General features: G+C 41.3%; 1 protein-coding gene across 5 annotated transcripts in view; it reads left to right on the top strand.

Annotated features, from left to right (window-relative positions):
- The window catches only part of llgl2 (LLGL scribble cell polarity complex component 2), a 102,108-nt gene that overhangs the window by 69,526 nt on the left and 8,118 nt on the right, over window positions 1-24,464 (top strand). For 4 of the 5 annotated variants that reach the window (XR_015082394.1, XR_015082395.1, XM_086015680.1 and 1 more), the window contains 6 exons: window positions 3,974-4,170; window positions 4,519-4,663; window positions 6,791-6,938; window positions 7,011-7,127; window positions 19,951-20,117; window positions 20,455-20,719. Coding sequence is in view for 2 of the 5 variants with exons in the window: in XM_086015680.1 (XP_085871806.1) it covers window positions 3,974-4,170; window positions 4,519-4,663; window positions 6,791-6,938; window positions 7,011-7,127; window positions 19,951-20,117; window positions 20,455-20,719 (1,039 nt within the window). In the remaining 3 variants the exon portion in view is untranslated. Of the gene's footprint in view, window positions 1-3,973; window positions 4,171-4,518; window positions 4,664-6,790; window positions 6,939-7,010; window positions 7,128-17,261; window positions 17,608-19,950; window positions 20,118-20,454; window positions 20,720-24,464 lie in introns of those variants that run through there. The other variant, XR_015082396.1, reaches the window with a different exon arrangement.

The raw sequence follows: 24,464 nt of genomic DNA, 5'->3' as shown, positions 1-24,464 counted from the left end.
ATGACAAACATTTTTGAAACATACATTTCCCTGTATGCAAGTTCCCTCTCTCTCTGTTTTTTTAGAGACAGACTTCCGGTGGTCTTGTCTTTTCCTCCTTGCTCTTCTGACTTTCCTTTGCTCTCAGCTGTATAATTCATTGGTAGAAGTTCAGCTTTCCTTCTTCCTTCCATCTCTTATTTCTTTCCCTTTTTTTAATTAAATATTCTTCGGATTTCTCTGGGTAATTCTAACCCTTTGCCTGTACTCTGTCTCTGCTAGACTTTTTGGCATTTCTGTGTTTTCCCTTTCAAATTAAGATAACATGAAATAGAACCTTTTTTTAAAATCATAAAGATCTATGTATGACATGTATCTATGTATTATATTATTTAAAACTTACTTTATTCAAAAATAAACATCAAATTGTTCCTTCTGAAACCATTATGTCACAACTGAAACTTTTCTGTATGTTTCGGTAGTGACTGATTTGGTAGTGCCGTTTTATGATATGTGGTTACCACACAGTTTGGAGAATGTGTACAGAGATAGAAAACTCAACATTTAGCATTAAAATCAAAAGTGCTCATTTTATTGCAGAAATGAGGTGTTCGGTAGCAACGGTCCTTAAAACCACATGTTGATTTTCAGACTTTGGAGTGCACATACTTAATGCTGTTAGCTAATTACTTGCCATGTGGCCATTGATGAACATGAAGGCAATGTCTCTTATTGGTGAAATTTCTGGGGATATGGCTATAACCAAGCCTTGCCTACAGACAATTACTCTTTGCGTTTCGGTAGTGACATGCAAAGTTGGGACTGTTTTTTTTTAACATGAAAACTTCTAAATTTAAAAAAATCTACAAAATCAATGTAAATCTTTCACCATACATTTAAAAACAACCAAAAAGTTCTATTAAAGTAAAATATTTTTTTAATTGGCAAAAATCTTCTACATTTTATTTTCATTGTGACGGCGTGGCTCCGTTAGGTGCTGCACGGAGAACAGTGTCGCCAACCTAATCCCATACGCACATTCGCACACCCATACCTCGAGCCGTTCGTCCACTCCATTTGTCCGCATATGTTTTGTTGGTTGGCCATCGGGCTTGGGCGCGCGAGATGTGGCCACCATCGGGCCATTTTCAATTCCATTGTCTCGTGTTCCACAAATTTTTCTCCAACATCCGCCTATCATTTACAACTCTCCACTGTCAAACCGAGCACTGTCATTATTTTCGGGTTTTATAGCGTCATGCGTGGGGCGTCGCCCTGTAACGTCATTGCGACGTCATAACGGAATACTGGGTTTTTAAGTCAAATAATTATTTTGTTGTTTTTGAGTAGTCTAAGGGCGCAGGGTTATGACTGGTCGAACGATTATGTTTTTCTAAAATTGTTAATATTTTTGTTGGTAATATGGATGTGTTTTGATGAGGAAAACAGTTACCATATTTTCCGTACGATAAGTCGCTCGGAGTACAAGTCGCACCAGCCATAAAATGCATATTAAGAGAAAAAACATATAAGTCGCACTGGAGTATAAGTCGTATTTTTGGAGGAAATTGTACGCTTAGTACACATCATTTCCATCAAGCTACGATGGTAACATTTAGCTAACATTCACACACGTAGCATACAAGAAAGTTACGGTAAGATAACTTTAAACTCACCAAAACGGTTATACATCGATTAAATAAGTCTTTTATTTATCCCCGGCCATGTAGAATGTTTCCAAGTCTCCAAAAGTATTTATGTATTCAGTCGTAATTATGTCTTCGTCTCCTCTGTGCTCGGCTTCTTACGTGTGGCTGCATGATGCAATACCCCAGCCAGAGGCAGGCAACTGCCTGTTTGTGGTTCATTCTTGTTCAACCATCGTCTGTATGTAACTTAGACAATTGTGTGTAATGAACATGCAACATTTACATAGGAGCTGAATTGTGGATGATTGTACTGTGTTGACTGAACATACTAATCGCTATCGCTAATTCTAATCGCGGTTGCTAATCGTTAGCATGTCTGCCTGTTTGTGGTTCATTTTTGTTCAACCATCGTCTGAAAGTAACTTAGACAATTGTGTGTAACGAGCATGGCACATTTATATACGAGCTGAAATGTGGATGATTGTGGGTTGTTGACTGAACATATTAATAGCTATCGCTAATGCTAATCGCAATCGCTAATCGTTAGCATAGGCTCATTTTGTTCATGAGTTTCAAGTGTCTTTTGTTTCGACAATGATGACAATGATCTTCCTATTTTTTGTGAAGAGAAAACTCTCTTACCATGCTGACAGTTTTGGCTGTCACTGCAGCCTTCCTCAGAGCTGTCACTGCTTCCACTTGATGTGTCTAAAAACATCTGATCGGGTCGGGGGAATCTTCAAAATAAGGCTCCCCGACCCGATCGAGGCTGCGCTCCAACCCCCCGCAAATGCGTTGTACAAATAAAATTGTATTTTATTATTTTGCTCTGGACACGTCACGTGGAAGCAGTGACAGCTCCGAGGAAGGCTGCAGTGACAGCCGAAACTGTCAGCACGGTAAGAGAGTTTTCTCTTCACAAAAAAATAAGATCATTGTCGAAACAAAAGAAACTTGAAACTCATTTAACGAATACGAAGACAAGGTGAACATTATTGGATCATCTTGTTCATGTCTATGAAAATACATGTGTATGTAATGCATAGATTGATTGTGTTTTCTGTTTCTTATGCAGTTTCAAAATATAAACAGGCAACTTTGCTGCACACCTGGAGTCAGTGGAGTTTGTGAATGTTTAGCTGTTTGGATAAGATAGCTTACTCAACTAGCAAGGCCTTAACAGTCAAATTGTCTTTTTATCATACTATTTTAATTACTTATTTTAACCGTTTGAATTCATTATTCATGCATTTTAATAGCTTTTAGGATTTAGCTTATGTTTCTTTATGTGGGTTACAGTAACATGTGAAATGACAGGTAATTGTCATGGCTTGTTAGTGCTGACTTGTATTCATGATGTTTTGTCTCCTTCTGCAGGCGCTTTACAATACAATTCAATACAATTTTATTTATATGGTGCATTTCATAAGAAGTTAGAAAGCAGAAATATTCGAGACAGAGTGAATTACGCTAAAGCGCCTGCAGAGGGAGACAAAACATCATAAATACAAGTCAGCACTAACAAGCCATGACAGTAATAATGTGTTAATAATTTCACACATAAGTCGCTCCAAAGTAGTAGTCGCACCCACAGCCAAAATATGAAAAAAAAACCCGCCTTGTAATCCAGAAAATACGGTACTTTGGGAAGCTCAAGACACACCTTTTTAGTTTGGCTTTCAACAACTTTTAAATAATTTATCCTTTCTTTTGATTGAAGATAATTCTATGTTTTGCTTTGAATGTTTTAAAGCACTTTGAGTTGCATTTTTATGTATGAAAAGTGCTATATAAATAAAATGTGATTGATTGATTGATAATTAGCTGAGGGGAGGGGCCTAGGAGTTTAAAAGGTGGCCATCCTCTGTCATTAGGGTGGTGTGAGCCAGGAGAGGACAACAGAGAACAGCAACATTTTTTTTTATGTAAGAACTGTTTTTTGGACTTTATATCTTTATATGTATCAATAAATTGGAAGAAAACCACAGCACCCTTCGGCTATGCCATATTATTATTGAGGACTATTTTGAACCCCCTCACATTCATGAATTGAAATTTAGGAGTTTGAGATTGGGACAGCCAGCTCCCAATTCGAAGTGACGTATAAAAGATGACTTTTTATACCTTCAGTTTAATAGTATCTCAATCAATGTCTTGTGATAAAATAGATCATAACAAGATGTTACTAAATATGCAAGGCCTGAACACTTCATTGTTTTTTAAAATTTGATTTTTATTGTGGGACAGCAATTTCAACCAATTTGGTAGAATGGCTCATATAGATAATATATATACACAAGGTATATATAAATAATATATATATATTTTTGGTTTTGTTGTTTTAGGGGCACACACGTCTAGATGTTCGAGATGAGCCAGTCCTTTTTGAGGCAGGCTTCCAGCCCTTCACCATTGTGCAATGTCAGCCTCCTGCTGTGGTCACCGCTCTTAGTCTTCATTCAGAGTGGAAGCTGGTTGCTTATGGCACCAGCCATGGTTTTGGATTGTTTGATTACCAACAGAAAAACAATGTCTTCATCAAGTAAGGAAACACTTAGGCAACTCAAAAAAGTTTAGAATTTTAAAACCCATGTCATCAAAATGATGGGCGCTGAAAGTAGATATAAAACCGTATCTATCAGGCCATCAATAATTTACCATTACAGTACATTCGTGCTTTATCGTACCATGCACGACAATACTGGGATAGCTGTGATATTAGGAGCCTGGATATGTGACAATTTTTGACATTCTCCTTTTTTGTGTGTTTTTTCGCGCATTACATGATCTCTGGGTGTGTATAAATGTCAATTTTTTAATTTTGTCATTTTACTCTTGTCTGTATTTTTGTTGGTGTCTATTATATGTGGTAAAATGTTTTTTTCTTTAGATGCACTCTAAACCCCAGTGACCAGCTGGCCATGGAGGGTCCTCTGTCTCGGGTGAAAAGCATTAAAAAATCACTCCGTCAGTCCTTTAGACGAATCAGGCACAGCAGAGTCTCACTGCGGAAACATGTCAACAATGCTGCCAAGGTAGAATTAAAAACTTTTTGGTGTGATATTTCTGCTAGCTTAATAAGTGTAATCGACATATGCGATGCATCTTGTAATGGTTCATTTAGCATGTTTACAAATTTAGGTTATTAATGAGGTACAAACAATGTTTATTGAATTTTTTTTTTTTTTTTTTTGTCATAAATATTTTTGCTCTTGGAAAAAGCTCCCATCCAAAGTGCTGGTCTATTTATATGTGCATCTTAAAGAACAAAATCATCATCTCATCTCCAAGGGTGGTAGTAAGTCACGTGTGCAAGTTGCAAGTCCTAAGTTACTGTGGAAAAAAAATCAAACAAGTCAAGTCATTTTTTAGTTCAAAAAAGTTGTCGTTCGTCAGGTCCTAAAATCTTGCTCAGTCAGTCACAGCATATATTGGGTGCTAAAATATTTTTTCATCCATCCATCCATTATCGATACTACTTATCCACACAAGGGTCACGGGGCGTGCTGGAGCCTATCCCAGCTGTCTTCGGGCAGTAGGCGGGGAACACCCTGAATTGGTTGCCAGCCAATCGCAGGGCACACAGAGACAAACATCCACTCACAATCGCACCTAGGGGCAATTTAAAGAGTCCAATCAATTTACCATGCATGTTTTTGGAATGTGGGAGGAAATCGGAGTACCCGGAGAAAACCCACACAGGCACGGGGAGAACATGCAAACTCCACACAGGGAGGCCGGAGCCGGGATCGAACCCACGACCTCTGAACTGTAAGGCAGACGTGCTAACCAGTCGACCACCGTGCCGCCCTAAAATATTTTTGATGGATCATAAAAATTGACATCTCTAAAAATTAAATAAATAAAATGAACCTACACACTTAATATGCATTCTTCTAATTTTTTTATTTTAGAAACATTTGTATGAGTGTCACTTCTGTCGACTGAAAACGACATCACAACTACTCAGGGCTCAGGTAACGACCAATCATGGCTCACCTTCAGAACACAGGTCAGCCGTGATTGGTCGTTATCTGAACCCTGAGCAGTTGTGCTGTAATTTTCAGTTGACAGAAGTGAAAAAATGGCCGCCCCCAGAGATAGCTAAAAACAGGTGGATTAACTTTTATTCCACAAACACAATATTTATCAGAATGCCTTGTTTCAACTAGTGGGCTTGCATAGAACATATTCTTGAAAAAAAATATTTTTGGTTGACTTCTCTTTAAATATGTTTGGGTTGATTTCCCCTTTAAAGGGGAAGTCAACCCAAACATATCGAGAGAACATTTTGGCAGAAGTGACAAAATGCCCACCGCCTGAGATGGCTAAAGAGGGGTGGATTTTGCTGCTTAATTCATATTCCACAAACGCAATATTAATCAGAATGCCGTATTTCAACTGGTGGTCTTGCTAGGAATATATCTTGAAAAAAATATGTTTGGGTTGATTTCTCCTTTAAATAACAATTGCTTTTTTAATGGTGTAGTGTTAAGATTACACTCTCCAAGGTATCTAATTTATCGCTTTATTGTCTTCTCAATGAAATGCAAAATGGACATGAAATTGAGTTCATATTTGACCAGCTATTGGTGAGGTAAACTGTTGAGCTAATCTGGCTATTTTAGCTTGATTGTTCACAATGCTGGCTTACCTACCTCTGGCAGATCAAAATCACCGTCATAGATGTTGTCTCTCTTATCCTTGAGTTTCAAATCCTGCATGTTGCTGTTGTCTTTTTCACGGGTTCATCAAAATCCAAATGGTGACACTTGCTAAATGAGTCAGCCTCTGCCCTTGTCTGCCGGGGCATACTGGTAGCCGGTGTTGCCTGGGTTGACAGGATTGGTGGCACGCACCAAGACAAATGACACACTATATTAAAAAATAGATTTCCAAATTTAAACAGAATCACTTGTTAAGTCATGGAGTTCAAGTAAAAATCAAGTCGACTCTCATGAATGCCAAATTAAAGTCAAGTCGAGATTTTCAAAAATTTTTGCCAAGCTAATTGCAGGCATATAATTATCGACTAATGTCGACTCGAGTCCAAGTCATATGACTCGAGTCCTCTACTTCTGCTCATTTCTGTTTCATTCTCAGTGTTAACATATTCAATATTTTCGGTTTTTCGGATTGTTTTTATTGTCATTCCCAAAAAGCTCCAGGAGGCAAATGCTCGTTTGGAGGCGGAACTGGCTGAGATGGAGTTGGCGCCTGTCCAAAGGAAAATTGAGGCTCGTTCATCAGATGACTCATTCACTGGTCTGGTGCGGATACTTTACTTTGCTGACACCTTCCTCTCAGACAGTGAGTCACCACATTCAACATGTGATTCGAAAACAAATATGTCTCTTCTCATACCCACCTCTTTTCTTGTAGGTTCACATAACACACCTTCCCTTTGGGCAGGAACCAATGGGGGTTGTGTATATGTATTCATACTCCGTCTTCCTTCTGTCGAGCATAGGACAGATGAGCTGATCACTGCACACCCTGGTGAGGAATTAGAATTTGGGATACAATGGACTTTTAGTTGTCCGTCCACTCTGCAGCACTATAGTTATGCTACAGTCAGGGGTACACTTAAGTGGTGTGCCTGTGCGCATGAGCACTGAAAATTGAATATTGTGTTTTAGTTCAAGTCTGACATCGCGCTTTTGCGCTTTATAGGTCAGGGTGCAAACATCAGAGTCTGTTGAAATTCATATTCTCATTGGTAATAGGTTTTATAATGCATACAAGTCAGCTCCTGCAAGTTGTCAACCACAGATCGATTAGAAAATAGGTTTTACTTACTCATTCCGAGTGTTTCCCAACCTTATGGAAGCTTGAGTAATCGTGGCTCTAGCCACCGGAAGTGACGTAGATATAGCTAAACCGCTCACGCTACCATTGACTACAATTTCAATGCGCTACAAACACAGCACATTCAATGGCGAGCAATGTTTTTTAATGAGAGGATTTTGAAACACACGAGCCGACAGACCGTATCAGACCGTTCATAAGATAAGATAAGAATGCCTTTATTGATCCCACAGTGGGGAAATTTTCAGTGTTACAGCAGCAAAGATATAGGTCACACAGGGACGGCGGCACAATGTAGCCATTAATGTATAACATTGCCGGCAAACATTCAGGATCAAACCTATGTAAATATACGCAGTAACGTGTATATACACACCAACATATATCTACATAAAAAGTATGAGGAACACTCATTTTGGCCTGTACATAGTACAGAGGAAAAATACTCTAAGTAAGAGACAGTGCTGCAGTGCTGTAGTGAAATGTAAGGAACAGCATTGGATAAAAATAAAACTAGACTAACAGTAGTGGGGAATGTTGAGTATTGCACGGTATTACAGTAGTGGGGAATATTGGGTGTTGCACGATATGAGCTCAGGTGCAGGACTGCACAATTGCACTAATGTCCGCCAGTTTGTAGAGACTACACAATGTTCTTGTTAAAGAGTCTGACAGCAGCAGGCAAGAAGGAACAGCGGAATCTCTCCTTTGCACAGCGAGGGTGTAACAGTCTGTCACTGAAGGAGCTGTGGAGTGCTGTTAGGGTGCCCTGGAGGGGGTGGACCGGGTTGTCCAGCATTGATGACAGCTTGGCCAACATCCTCCTGTCCCTGACCGAGTCCAGGGAGCAGCCCAGGACAGAGCTGTCCAGCCGCTTCTTGTCCCGGGCCGAGACGCCGCCTGCCCATGTGACCACTCCCTGGAAGATGACCGATGCAATCACCGAGTCATAAAAGTTCCTGAGGAGTGTCCTCTGAACCCCAAAAGACCTTAGTCTCCTGAGTAGGAAGAGTCTGCTCTGACCCTTCCTATAGAGAGTGTCTGTGTTGTCGCTCCAGTCCAGTTTATTCTTCTGCAGGTGACAGGTAGGGGTGTTGTAGTTGAAGTCCGAGGTGTAGAGGGTGAACAGGAAGGGAGCCAAGACAGTTCCCTGTGGGGCCCCCGTGCTACAGAGGAGCACGTCAGACACACAGTCCTGTGTCCTCACATACTGTGGCCGGTTTGTGAGGTAGTCCTGGATCCATGTGGTGAGGTGGTGGGCCACCCCCGCCCGCTCCAGCTTGTCTCCCAGTAGGGTGGGCTCGATGGTGTTGAAAGCACTGGAGAAATCAAAGAACATGATCCTCACAGTGCTCCCCGCCTTCTCCAGGTGGGAGAGTGAAGTGTGGAGGAGGTAGATGATGGCATCATCCACACTGATGCCAGGCTGATATGCGAACTGGAGTGGGTCCATTGAGGAGCTCACCAGGGGGCGCAGGTGGGCAAAGACCAGTCTCTCCAGGGTCTTCATCAGGTGAGACGTCAGCGCCACTGGTCTGAAGCTGTTGAGCTCCTTCGGGTGGGGGGTCTCTGGCACCGGGATCAGGCAGGATGTTTTCTATAGCGGGGGGACCCTGCACAGCTTCAGGCTCAGGTTGAACATGTGCTGGACAATTCCACACAGCTGGTCTGCTCAGGATTAGAGGAGCTGGGGGCTGATGCCATCTGGACCTACTGCCTTCCTCGCCTTCATCTTCTTCAGCTGGTTCCTCACCTGAGATGTTGTGAAGGCCAAGGCTGGGCAGGAGGGAGTGGTGGCTATCTGCTGTAGCTGGGAGCTGGAGACTGTGGAGAAAAGGGGGAAGGGGGTGACACGTCCAGCAGGAGGAGTAGGTGTAGGCTGCAGCAGGAGAGACTGAGTGGAGGCAGGCATCTGATCGAACCTATTGAAAAAGAGGTTCAGCTCATTTGCCCACTGCAGGTCCCCCCCAGTCCGGGTCTTGGGTTGTCCGTGGCCTGAGATGGTCTTCAGGCCCCTCCAGACTCCCCTGGCGTTATTCTGCAGCAGCTGCTCCTCCATCCTCTTCCTGTAGGACCTTTTCCCCTCTCTGATCCTCCTCCTCAGCTGGCGCTGCACAGTCTTCCGCTCCTCTATGTTGCCTGACGCAAAAGCCCTCCTCTTCTCCTTCAGGAGAGCTTTTATGTCTGGTGTGATCCAGGGTTTGTTGTTGGAGAAACACCTGGTGGGTATGGTGTTCTCCATGCAGAAATTTATAAAGTCTGTAACAGTGTCCGATAGACTACTAATGTCTTTCCCGTGAGCATCGCTGAATACTTCCCACACAGTTGTGCTGAAGCAGTCCTTTAAGGCCTCCTCGGCCTCTCCAGACCATCTCTGAACCGTGCGGGTCACAGCTGGCTGCCTGCGGACCAGAGGTTTGTACACAGACTGGAGAGCCACTAGGTTTTGATCAGCTTTGCCCAGCAGGGGGAGGTGCAGTGATGTGTATGCCTCCTTGATGTTGGCATAGAAAAGATCCAGTGTTTTATTGTCTCTGGTGTGGCAGGTGACATACTGTGTGAATGAAGGCAGAGAGGAGGAAGGGGAGGCATGATTGAAGTCACCAGAGATGAGTATCAGGGCATTTGGGTGCTGTGTTTGTAGCCTGCTCACTGCTGCAGTCAAGACATCACAGGCTGTGTCGCCGCTGGCAGCGGGGGGGATGTAGACGGTCACTGCGATCACATGACTAAACTCTCGCAGGATGTAGAATGGCCTCATGCCAACAGCTAGCAGCTCAATATCCCTGCTGCAAAGCTGCTCCTTAATCGTGATGTGCCCACCATCTATCGTTCACAAACACAGCCAGCCCTCCTCCTTTCCTCTTTCCACTCTCCAGCGTCCTGTCCACGCATATGATTTGGAAGCCGACCTATTCAACGGTCGCGTCCGGCGTTAGCGCTGTTAGCCACGACTCCGTGAATAGCATCAGGCTAGCCTCCCCGAAGTCCCTCTCGCCGCTAGCTCGTCCATCTTGTTGGGGAGCGATCTAACATTCTCCATGATAACAGACGGGAGGACGGGATGGTATCGTCTCCTCCTTTGCAGGCGTTTAACCCCCGCACGAGATCCCCGTCTCTTCCTCCTCAGCTCACGGGGGATATCGGGTCTCGCCCCGGGAGCCGGCGCAGGGTTAGCACGGAGTGCTAACAGCTGATTCCGGCTGTAAACAATGGGGGCGTGGCTCCGAGCCAAGTCGCCGGACACGATCGCGCAAAAAATAGCCACCAGCAGCAGCAAGAATACCGCAGTTTGGATGTCCATTGCTACGCAAGATACGACTATCAACTATATGAAAAAGGTATGAGGTAGAGTAATAGTAAGGAACAAAAACACACGAAAAGGCTCACCGGTGAGCCGGAGCTACTGTAGCGGGCTGCCACTTGCGCGGCCTGCCACTCGCGCGGCGCCGGAACCGGAAGTGATGATTAGTAGTCACTGAATCCTCCGGCTACTGTGATTTCACATCTCTGTAAAAAGTCGAAGATGAGGGGGCGCGAGATTGAAACGGCAGACGATACATCCTGAATTCTATTTAGTGATTAAACTGCTGTCTACCAACGACCTAATCACATTTTAATAACAGTTATGCATTGAAAAGGGGGTTCGAGAGGGCTTCAGATAGGTTTTCAATGTTTGCACCCTGACCTTTAAGCATATTGCGGTCAGTCAGTCAGCTTGACTGTGGTCAGGCCAGTCTCAATTCAAGTCAAAACAGCCGCCACAACGATTGCTTCCAAGAGCCATCATCAAAGTAAAAAGCTAGGTATGGCATTGCTATCCATGTTAGCAGCATTGGTCCCCAACCTTTTTTTTTGCCACAGACAGGTTCAAACAAATTGTTTTTCGCAGACTGGCAATCATATTTGGTGGGGTAGTGGGTGGGGTCCCAGTTTTGGCGGTGGTACATGATCAAAATATGACATTCTACTGATTGCTTCTTTGGTCCAGTGGATGCACAGCTACTTAGTAGCTGCTATACCGCAGACTGCTATACAGCCGGTGCATACTCCTGTCGCATTAACATGCTTTCCACATCATTACTTGGGGGATACCTGTTTAAATGATTCAACATGATTGTTGTGTTGCCAAACTTACCTTGCACAATGGCTTCATTTACTCCACGTCAATTTGGAGATACTACCACACTGCGACGGTGGGGAACAAACTTGTCGAAATAGTTTTGGATTGGGGAGATGATGCGGGCCGAGTGGTGAAACTCGTCACCAACCACCGAGTGGACTCTAGTTCAGGACCATCCCCAGACACATGGCTGCAGTGTCTTTGAGCAAGACACCTATACCCTTGAACTGCTCCCGAGAGCTTAAGCAACACCTCTCCTCTCCACTTGGTGCCACTAACAATGTGTGTTTGTTGTTATGGGTCAAATGCAGAGGTCAAATTAACAGAAAGAGGATCTTTCGTTCTTTTCTTTCAAGTCATGGCTGGCCATCAGCTGCGCATTCAGCTGCGCGTTAGGTCATCGGGTATGTTTACATCGACACATTTGTTCGGATTAAATACCTGATCAGATTAAAAATGCTTCATGTACACACCCCATTCGGAATTTTCTGACCCGATCAAGCACAAGATTTTATTCTGAACGAGAGAGGCGGTTTATGTCGATTGTTAATGCAATCGGCATGCATGAAAACAGTTATACCGAAATTTCTGAACAAACCGTGTGTTTACCGCACGTCTGTGACGTCAGTATATGTGTTTCTGTTATTCCCGGAAGCTAGTAGAAGCAAAAGACATGGCGGGTGCAAGACTGAACTGGTACATTTGCAGCTCCATTAGGAAGTGTTAAATCGACGTAACAGCGCAAACGGGAAAAATATTTGAAATAATCCTAACGTTAAAGTAGAAATAGACGGAGAGATGTTTTGTTGGCACGGATGTCGCTACAGCTTCTTCTTCTTCTACTACTTCAAGTATATTTGCGCATGTCAAAATAATGTCTTCCGATCGAGAGTGTGCTGCATGAAGATGCTAATCCTAATTGCATCACTAGTTTTAGCGTCCATGAAAAGTGCATCATAATTTTAATCCGAACTCCGGACGGATTGAAGAAATTTTGTCCATGGAAACGTTGCCACTGTTTACTTGGCAACCAATGTAGATAAGTAAAAGCTGGACTCTGATTGGCTGCTGTCACGCACATTTCTGCCTCGTCTGATCACTCGCTGATATTCACAGCTCACAGGTGGTCACTGTAATATAACAATTCTTGATCATGTAGCCAGCGAGCTCTAATTAAATTGCACTTTGGAAGGTAATTGACAGGGTGGGGGGTAATTTTATTTTATATTTTTAACAAGTAGCTCCGGACCGGTGGTGGGGGACCACTGTAGTACAGTATTACTTGTTTTGTTTTTATTTTGAAGTTGACCCTCGCGGCACAAAAAAGGTTGTGGCACCTTACTTGACTGGGCTGGCTCCCTAATGTTTACAATCGCTGTGAGACTGTGACCCAAGTGCGTGCAAGAGGGCTGCTGCCTCGGCGAGACGGTTGTTCCGCGGCTTCGACGGTCCGTCAAAATGTATTAGGCGAAAGCAGTCCGTAGGGCAAAAAGAGAGAGTGGAATGTGGATGGTTGACTTGGAGAACGGTGCGAAGTAATAGCTGATCACAAAGTTACAATTACTGCAAGTCAAAGGTGGGCAATTACTTTTTCGAACGGGCCATGCAACTCAGTTGTGTTAAATAGGAATTTATTGTCTTTTTATAAAACAGTGAGTTGTATTGTTTTAATAAGCTGCCATTGTGTTGGTCTGGTATAGTAATAATGTTGTTGGAATTAGGAAATACAAACTGAAGACTGGAAAAAGAAAAATCAATTACTGTATATTATATGACATATCTACACATATAACGATAGACGTGCCCAGATGTGCCGTAAGTCTTTAAGTTCATCCATGAAGTCGGTGGGTCAGGAAAAAAATGAACACCAAATAACAACCTTTGGTGCTTATTTCAGAACCATGCCAAACATTTTTATGTGCACCCCTGGCTATAGTAATGTTCCTGTGACAGTGAGAATGAAGTTCTGTTGTATTCTAGTGGCCAAGAAACAAACATCCATCCATCCATTATCCAATACGCATATCCTCACAAGGGTCACGTTCATGCCTATCCCAGCTGTCTTCGGGCAGTAGGTAAGTAGGTAGGGTACACCCTGAACTGGTTGCCAGCCAGTCGCAGGGCACAACAGAGACAAACAAACATTCACACTCACAATCAGATCGAGGGGCAATTTAGAGTATCCAATTAACCTACCGTGTATGTCTTTGGAATGTGGGAGGAAACCGGAGTACCTGTAGAAAACCCACGCAGGCACGGGGAGAACATACAAACTCCACACAGGAAGGCCGGGGCCGGATTCGAACCCACGATCTGTGCACTGTTCGGTGGACGTGCTGAAACATAAACAAAATGACAAAATTGAAAACAAAAGGTTTTTCCACCCCAGAAATAGTAAATTAAAAATCGGGTTGTTTTTGTTCCAGACACATAAATATTTTAATAGCCAATATTATACAGTATATCAGTATAATTGAGTAGTGGTTAATTTAACCACCTGATTATGAACTGCTTGCATTAATGAGGCACTTTATTTTCAGCATTATGAATTCAAGGTTGCTTGATTAAAACAGTGAAAACGTGTTGGCAAAGGGTTTTCCTTCAGCCTATTGTCTTAACTCATCTTCCAAACAAAGTGGGTCTAATGCTCAAGTACTTGTTTTGAAGATCACTTCTGTCTGCCAAAGTAGAGATGCTTGTTACGTTACGAACACTGTTAGAATAAATGTTTGCATCGTTGTTTAATAGGGATGTCACAATACCGACAATATTGTGATATCATGATATAAAAATTGCCACGATATATTGTTGTTATGTCACGATATTAATAACAGCAAATCTGTTTAAAATCCCAAGTTGTTTTCCTTTGTGCAGTTCCAGCACCCTCTGGTGGTTGATTTATCAGTGCTGTTTAATTTGATGCCACCTGTTTACGATCCACACTAATCGCCAATAGGAGCGCATGACTGGCCAAGTCTATTTTTTTAAATATGAGCTTATTTTTTTCACAATATCGTGAGCTTTTATACAGCATTGTGATCTTTGTATATATCACCAACCCCTCCACGATATCATGATAATTATCATATTGTGAGTCTCATCTCATGATATTATCGTATCGTGATATTTAGATAAATTAGGATAACACAATCCAAGTTCTTTTTCATGAAAATGATAAATACAGCATTTTCATCGGACAGTGACAATAAAATATTTCAACATTGCCATCCATTTCTGAATTACCATTGATAGGGTGTTAAGGGTACTAGTCTTTTCCTGGACCGAAGTAGGTATGTATGTAGATACTTTATTGATCCCAATAATGTTATACAGTAGAGTGATCACTGTGGAAAAAACAACAACAACATAAATAAATAAATAAATAATAGACACCAAATCAAGAAAATGGTTTTGTAGTCACCGGACAGATGTAGCGTTGTGGTCCGACATTTACATACACTGAGTACAGGGTGTATGGAAAGTATTCAGACCCCTTGAATTTGTTCACTTTCTGTGTCATTTCAACCATTTGTCCAAACCAAAAATGTTCATTTTATTTCTCGTTAATGTACACTCATGAACCCCATCTTGACAGAAAAAAAACAGAAATATAGAATTTTTTGTGGATTTATGAAAAGAAAAACTGAATTATCATATGGTCATAAGAAGGGGTGGGCAATATGGGCAAAAAAAAAAATCTCGATATTTAAAAAAAAAACTAACGATAATTTGACGATATTCTACAAAAAATATTTTAAATCTGCACTTGCTTCACAGATCAATTGTGGATACACAGCGTTTGTGAACAACATCTTTTAAATTGCCAAATACAGCTTCTGCAAAACAATGGTATTCTACGACAATATTTTACAAGAAAGAACAAAAAATTATGTATAGATTTATATTGATTTTTGAGAATATTTATGTCATTTAAATGTCTCTGCTGTTATTACATAATGATGCGACATTTTGAGCTGCAGTAAGTACTGGTGTACCACTGCCAACTACTAGAGCAATCAGAATGAGAAAAAAGTGTTAACTACAGCAATCAGAATGAGAAAAAATTTATTTATGTGACGTGTGAAGTGTCACCCAGTGAGAGAAAAAAAAAGACGTCATGACAACACCCATTCTCATACATTGGCCACCGTATTCAGAATAAAGTTGAATAACAAAACTGCAATTTACCGAAAAGTTCATTTTCCCACTCATTCATCGCTGTGATATGTAGAGTTGAGACTTTATTCATGTTTGGGTGTATCTTGGCATCACACTAATAAGCAGCCGTAGTTTGTGCAACATGCCTCGGTAATACAGGCTATTTATGAATGATGCAGACTACAAGAGTGTAAAGTGAATGTTAACCGATCATTCAGGATGTCACGTTTGACTTGCTCGCTAAAGTACTGAGTGTGTGCGTGCGTATATATTTGTTGGTTATGGCTGTTTTCTGAGTGGGTGTGTTTAAAGCTTTTGTTTAGCGTGCTTGCGCGGTCGCCAAGTTTTCCTCGTAATCCATACAGCTCGTGGTGGAACAGAATTGCTCTTCACAGTGACCGTTTTGGCACATCTAACAATTTCATTCCCACCGACGTCAGTCTTGTCAACCCCAAAACCATTTACCATTTACTACGGACGACGTGGACTCGGGCCTCGCAATAATCCCCACTCGACACTCCTCTATGTTTGAAACAGCTCCGCTGCAGTGCGGACAGAGTCACGTGACCGGGTCGTGCCCGATGATTCGGCGAATGATTATCACTTCCTCCGCCTCTGCCGTCATGCACACTGATTTTTCAGCATTTCGTCATATTTTGCAGCCGTCGACTGACTCGAGTCGTTATGCTTTTAGAGGCATTATTAATACTAGATAATGTAAAATTACACATCGTGAAAGCAAGATTGATGATGATATCGATAACGATATATATCGCCCACCTTTAGACATAAGTATTCAGACACTTTGCAGCGAACTTCATATTTACCGCACATGCTGGCCATTTCTTCTGATCCTCCTGGGGATGGGTCTGCTCATTTATTTGAGTCCAGCTGTGTTTAATTAAACTAATTGTACTTGATTAGGAAAGGAAAAACCTTACAGCTCACATTGCATTTCAGAGAAAATGAGAATCATGAGGTCGAAGGAACTGTCCAAGGTGATCGGAGACTGAATTGTGGCAAGGCACAGATCTGGCCAAGGTTACAAAAGAATTTCTGCAGCACTCAAATTTCCTAAGAAGACAGTGACCTCCATAATCCTCAAATGGAAGAAGTTTGGGATAACCTCAATTCTCCCTAGATCTGGCTGTCCATCCAAACTGAGCAATTGTGGGAGAAGAGCCTTGGTGAGAGAGGTAAAGAAGAACCCACAGATCACTGTGTCTGAGCTTCAGAGATGCAGTAGGGAGATGAAAGAAAGTTCCACAAAGTCAACTATCATTGTAGCCATCAGCAAGTCAGGGTTTTATGGCAGAGTGGCCCGACGGAAGCCTTTCCTCAGTGCAAGACACATGAAAGCTTGAGTTTGCCCAAAAAATACATGAAGAACTCCCAGACTATGAGAAATAAGATTCTCTGATCTGATGAGACCAAGAGTCAACTTGTTGGTGTTAATTCTAAGATTTGTGGGGAAAGCCAGGTATTGCTCATCACCTGCCCAATACAATCCCTACAGCAAAACATGGTGTTGGGTGTGTTTTCAGCTGCAGGGACAGGACAGCTGGTTGCAATTGAAGGAAAGATGAATGCGGCCAAGTACAGAGATATGCTGGAGGAAAACCTCTTCCAGAGTACTCAGGACCTCAGAATGGGCCGAAGGTTCACCTTTCAACAGGACAATGACCCGAAGCACACAGCTAAAATAACAAAGGAGTGGCTTCGGAACAATTCTGTGTCCGTTCTTGATTGTCCCAGCCAGAGCCCTCACCTAAATCCAATTGATCATCTCTGGAGAGATCTGAAAATGGCTGTCCACCAACGTTCACCATCCAACCTGACAGAACTGGAGAGGATCTGCAAGAAAGAATGGCAGAGGATCCCCAAATTCAGGTGTGAAAAACTTGGCTGTATTAGCTCAAAAGGGTGCTTCTACTCAATAATGAGCACAGGTTCTGAATACTTATGACCATATAATTTCAGTTTTTCTTTTTTAATAAATATGCAAACATTTCTGCGTTTCAGTTTTTTTCTGTCCAGATGGGGTGCTGAGTGTCCATTAATGAGGAATAAAATTATTTTCTATTTTTATCTTGGCAAATGGCTGCAATGACACAGAAAGTGAAACATTTCAAGCGGTCTCCAAAATCATCATTTTTAAGGAGACCCCAAAAATAGCATTTGCCCAACCATTGACATTGCTTTATCAAAGAGAGCAAGCCATTTTCAACACTAGATTAGTCAATAACTGATACTAATTCATAATAGCACCCACACATGTGGACTGACCAATGGTTTAGATTGGAAAATATTAAATTAAACCAAATTGTGAGGTTTGGTCTGTTAACCCATTAAGGCCTAAAGCGCCTGGCTCAACAGCTCCCCAAAACCTAAGGTCGTCTTTGGGAATTACCCTTGAAAACCTGAAGCTTTCCCAGAAATTTAACACCTACAAAATAATTAATATCTCTGCCACTGTAGCAGACAGAAACATAGTTCCAAAAGAATTTGAGAGCTTAGACAGAGTTTATTAATTTTTACTTTTTCAATCGAAAAGGTAAAAATAAAGTGTCAGTGCAAGAGAAGCACTTTTTTTAATTTAAAGAAGAATCGAGCGGTAATTGCCATCCTCTTTTCTGTTACAAAGACATCGATATTGTCTACAAACATACATCTTAACCATATATCATGTTCGACTGGTTCTACTGGTTCAAAGTCCACAATCGCATCGTCTATATCACTGCCGTTACTCAATTAAAAGCTCCGGCGACCGCGACGTCCGCCATTATGGCTCGTAAGAATTCCGGAACATCCTCCGCGGGCTTACGAGACCATTACGTGTGTATTCTGATGCGTTTCGGTATGGCATGTTCGGTTTGGTCCACTTAGCGTGAGCTTACGCACGGGTCCTATTATTGACTGTTGCATGCGGTAGAGGAGAGTGGCGGCACAACAGTGAGAGCCAGAAAAGAGCCAGAGCTCAAAGGTCCCCCCGTACACTGTTGTCTCCTGTTTGGGAACATTTTGGCTGTCCTGTTAAAATCATAGATGGGGAAAGGTACGTGGTTAAGTCAGAACGTTGTGTGCCGACATTGCTACATGAGATGGCCGGGAGGTAGCACGTCTAAAATGCACGGCATCATCCGACTGTGAATTTTCTTAGACGAGGGAGCAAAAATGTCAAACTTGAATAGTGAGATTTTCATATTGTAGCATTTTCCAGGAACACGCCATCAGATGTAGTTTCAATATCACGTTTTTATCAATCCAAGTACAACTGCTCGCGCTCTTCTTTCTCCGCTGCTCCACTCACTTTCCGTAAGAGGCATTCATGAACCTCGGAAACAACACAATCAACAACACACAAATCCAACCACAACACAGATAACCAAATTTGTTACCGTTTTCAAAGATTTCAATGCCTAAAAAGTGTATACAATTTCATAAAGACTTTTTAAAGTTACTGTATTTTTTACATTATAAAAATAGTTTTAATATAGTTAGCAATAAATGTAACTGTTGTTGTATGTATTTTTTTTCATCACAAAAAGTGTATACATGTACTGTAATGACAACTTGGCTTTAACTTGAATACTGAAATGTTTCATAGGCTTTTGCTGCTGAGTGTTTAAAGATTTCAGTGTCTTAATAATTTACAAAATTAAGAGATCTTTATTGTTAGTGTATTTTTTTATTCTGTTGTAATTTCTTAGAATATCACCCGAATGCTTTGCTTTTATTTATTTTTTCGAAAAGAAAGTACAGTTTACTTGTCATCTTTTCAAAATGAACATATTAAAAAAAAAAAAAATCTGTTTTTGTACCGAATATATACAGAACCGAAGTTTCCCAAAAAACGAACCAAAACGTAATTTAACGTGCCGTTACACCCCTAATATTTAATCAGATACCTAAGTTTGAATGCTCATTTTCACATTTGTGTGCTGTTATTTTTGGTGGCAAATGAGATGTGGCGGAACCCATGCCTCCTTTTTTGCATCTTTAAAACACGAAGGAAATTAGTTTCTGATGTACTCGTGACAACTGGAATGTGGGAACTGACGATTCTTATAGCAGCCTGATTCACAGAAATGTTACAGCAATTGGTTGACGTGGCAGTAAATTGCTGTAATTAGGCAAAATTGAGTAAATAGTTGTCAAGGTCACGATATCACAAAATCCTGGATGGTCTGATTTGCGTTTTATGTGTTCTTCTGCTGCTTTACTCTTCTGTAGCAAAAGAAATCCAGCTCATGCATCGTGCCCCTATTGTTGGCCTTGTAGTATTGGATGGTCACGGTGCTCCTCTCCCTGACCCGCTGGAGGTAGCCCATGACCTTGCTCGTTCGCCTGATATGCAGGGGCCCCATCACCTTGTTGTTACATCTGAGGAACAGTTCAAAGTGAGATCCAAACACACACAAAAACACACATAACATATTGGTGTTTGTATTGCAGATACTTGCCCTGTATTTACTTGATATTGGATTTCTACCAAATTTTGCAATATTGACTGTAATGACACATCTCTCACACCGTTCCACTAAAGTTGAAACAGTTGTGAAATGAAATTATTTCATGACAGCATCATGTCAACCTGATACATATGAAATTTGAGGAATTTTATTATTTTCACAGAAGTTTCAAATTAGAGCCTGTTGTAGAACTGAAAAGGAAAGTAAAATAGAAACAACTGGTTAATATTGCCTCAGCATACAGCATTGTACTTTTTTTGTCCAGGTATTCACCCTTCCTAAAGTGAGTGCCAAGATGAAGTTGAAGCTAACAGCTATGGATGGCTCCAGAGTACGGCGGGTTGGCGTGGCATGGTTCGGCAGCAGCCAATTAGAGGACTATGGCGAGAGTGGCCTGGTGGTTTTGACAAACCAAGGCGACCTTCATGTGATATCATTACCAGGGGTGAAGCTGCAGGTGCGGTTCCCCTGTATCCGCAAAGAAGATGTAAGCGGCATAGCTTCATGTGTCTTCACAAAACATGGCCAAGGTAAAAGTATTTATAAGTCTCTATCTCCATAAAAGAAAATCTCACTGTCATGATACAAAATAAACTTAAACATTATTTGTTTCTATTTACTATATGGAGTACTTAATACTCATCACCTTTTAATGCCCGCTCTTTGACGAACTCCTATGAGTAAATTTGCCCAAATGAGCTCCAATTCGAAGCAGTTTATCATAGCAGATGAGGTGATGCTAGATTGAATCTTATCAGAAGCTACCAGCTAGCTAGCTTTGATCTTTTTCACAGTCAGTTGTCAACTGTAAATGTCAGGAAATGGAATTTTGTAGCATGCGTGTGTACTTGTTTGATACGAAAACGCTAAAGCATTGGATTAACCAGGAAATATAAGTGGCTCTATGGCTTTTCCGGGTGTGCGATCAACATACTCGCGCAATCTGTTCATTGAGTGACAACTGCAGACACACAGACAGTGGCAGATTCATTCATAGAGTACATAATCACAAACACACACTGGAAGGTCAAGAGGGATGGGAATGATGATAATAATTATAATGAGATTAGAATGGGGATGAGTGGTGAGAAATGTCCTTCACAGTTAATTAGGACATTAGCCAACTCATTTAGCAAATGGCCGTTGAAAGTTATCGTAAAAATGATAATTGATTTTATAAATGACAGCTGTTTCAATTCATTGTACTTCTTGGGTAAAATAAGTGTTTTGACTTATTTTTCCTGAAGGTTGAGCCATCATAATTTACACATGGTCTAGGGATGTTATAAACTTTATCGCAGAATGCGTACCAATTCTAGTCCACAGATTGAGCCATCCATCGATCCATTATCTATAACGCTTATCCTCACAAGGGTCGCGGGCGTGCTGGAGCCTATCCCAGCATTCGTCAGGCAGTAGGCGGGGGACACCCTGAATTGGTTGCCAGCCAATCTAGGGACAATTTATAGTGTCCAATCAACTTACCATGCATGTTTTTGGAATGTGGGAGGTAACCGGAGTACCCGGTGAAAACCCACGCAGGTACGGGGAGAACATGCAAACTCCATACAGGGAGGCCAGAGCCGGACTGTGAGGCGGACGTGTTAACTAGTCGACCACCGTGCTGACCCACAGATTGATGAATCACACATTTCAAACACAATCACAAATACAACGCTCCAGCTTCCGGTCCTCTTCGGAAATATTCGGCAACCACCGGTGCATACCTGGCAGAGCTTGGTCGTCTTTGTATTTGTGAGATCACGTGTGATTACGCGATATAGTCTTTGTGTGTGGGGATCTATGTTTAGATTATCGGAGCACCCATATCCAATTTGTTAAAATTCCCAAACTGTTAAAAGCCCCATTTTTATCTTTATCTGTGAGGTCTGCCAAAGATAAAACATATTTTAAGATTTCAAAAATCCTTTCATATGTACCCGGCCTTAGGCGATAAAAAAAAATGTTAGTTTGTAACTCGTACAAAATGCAGATGTTAAAATTAAAGCATCTTTTGCCTTTAAAATTTGTCATTCATTTTGTTAAAAATTAAAAAAATATAATCTTATTGAATTGAAATCGGGAACCACAAATCGGAGCTTGAGTGTATCGTTACCTCCCTATAAGTAGTATATATCAGGGATTCGCAACCTTAATAATGAAGAGGTTCACAATGTTTCCTCAGGGCTTATAGGGGGCCACATTGCTTCAAATGTATGACAAAAAATTAAATATGGACAAAATATGTGCATATGCCTTATTTTTTTCAACCAATGTGCATCACGGTATCTAAATAATATATTTTATGCTGAAATGTATGTATAAAAAAATGCAGTCTTCAACAATTACATTTTGAAGCAAACAACAAAATAAACATACTGTGATTGTTTTTTTTCCCCCCCAGTGCAAAGGTCTCTCATAAATAAAGATTACAATTCCAAGCTGGTGCAAAGCTGTTGAACAGCATACAAAATCAAGTGCAAGAACTCATTTGGTTTATTTTTTTTCCACAAAAATCCACTCACTCAAATATTTTTATTTGTTCACTGCTAATCACACACAATATATTTACTGTATATATTTTAAGAATCCAGATGTATGTGCATGCGTGCATATACAGTGATCCCTCATTCATTGCGGTTAATGGGGGGACAGAACACGATAAGTGAAAACCGCAAAGTGCACTTTAAAATGTTTGTCGTCCTCGTCATCGTGAAAGTAAAAACGGGCCGCTTCTTCGTCTTCGCTTTGTTGCCTTCTACTTCATTTAAAAACAAAGAAGAGCGTAGCCACCAGAGGGGGATCATGCATTAACTTTATCTTTGCACAACAACCTCAATAAAGTCCTTTGGATAAAATGCAACGCGGGATTGTAGTTAAGGTAAGCTGTTTTAAGACAACTTAAGACAAAACTAACAAACACTTTCACACTTTATTTGGCGATGTCTTAAGTCGTGTTCAGTGCACTGCGCTCACGACTATAAACACAGCTGTTGTACTGTACTATCCGATTTGAACAAAACTTTATTAGAGTAAACACATCATGACAAATATGGAGGAGAAAGTATCCGGCTTGACTCTGACTAAATCAACGGCACCTTTGAATAGTGGACGAGACTAGTGAGAGGCTGCGATGATGCTCACCCAGTCATTTCACATACAGTACAGTGTGTGGAAAAAGTAAATCCACTTGTGCTCTCATTGGTCGATCTCGCACTGGGAAGCAGTCACCGCCTTTTATGAGTGCCTGCGGGTATGTACAAAGCCTCCGAGTCAACTCATATCTTTGAAACAATGCGTCTTTCTGCAATATAGCTCCCGATATGGCTGTGTTGTTTCATTTTTAATTTATGAATGCTTCTGAAAGATCCGCAATGCACTGAGGGCGCGAAAGTTGAAGCGCGAAGCCGGTCCGTCCTTCGTCCGGTTACCCTTCCGTCCTCGTCCCTCCATCCTTATTCATAAGATTATTGCTAGTGAAAGTCGGCCAGTTTACAGTCGGAATCGCTAATGGACGCCCATTTAAAATTAGAGGTGGACCGTCCTAGAGTGGCGGTAGCAGCGAAGTTTGGCCATACAGATTCGCAATGTACGGCGTACATGTTTGAAAAGGTGTTTCCACCTGTACAAATTACGTCGAAAGCATACAACTTGACAGATATGGAGCTGGGAGTGTCATGAGTGGATTGAATGGTTTACAACTGTTTAACCAAGATAACATTTAGCTGCAACACAAGACCATAAAAGTGCATTAATACACCATTATTGTTTCTTTGGCTAAAATTCACCGCAGGATTACATTTAAGGTCAGCCAATTTTTTGGATAAAAATTAAAACTTTAACGTAGTTATCAACCAGCGTTCTGTCATAATCATCCGCTGCCAGGCTTGCAGCGAACATTCCTCTCACAGAATGCAGCTTGGAATTTACTATTCATTTTGCATTTTAAAGTTAAATTTGTTGTGTAACAATTATTTAGAAGGGTGGAAACTATGTTGGGGGGTTCGCAACGGCGTAATAGAGGCGTAAATACCCCCCAAATAATAAATAATTATATTATATTTTATTATATTTATTTTAATAATAATAATGAATATAATATGAGATTAAAAAAAAAAACATAGTAAAATCAACCTCTACTTCGCGGTTTTCACCTTTCGCCGGGGGGTTACATATATAGAGATCACACACACACAAATCAGGCTGGGCGTGTTTCTAAATGTCGTACTGACTCATGTGGCATTATCCATGGTATGTGTTGAACCACTAGAGGGC

This window comes from Filicampus tigris, chromosome 19, assembly GCF_054856515.1.
Source record: "Filicampus tigris isolate MCC_2025a chromosome 19, RoL_Ftig_1.0, whole genome shotgun sequence".
NCBI lineage: Eukaryota > Metazoa > Chordata > Actinopteri > Syngnathiformes > Syngnathidae > Filicampus > Filicampus tigris.
Note: the sequence above shows the minus strand (reverse complement) of the source record. Positions and strands in the feature narration are given on the sequence as shown.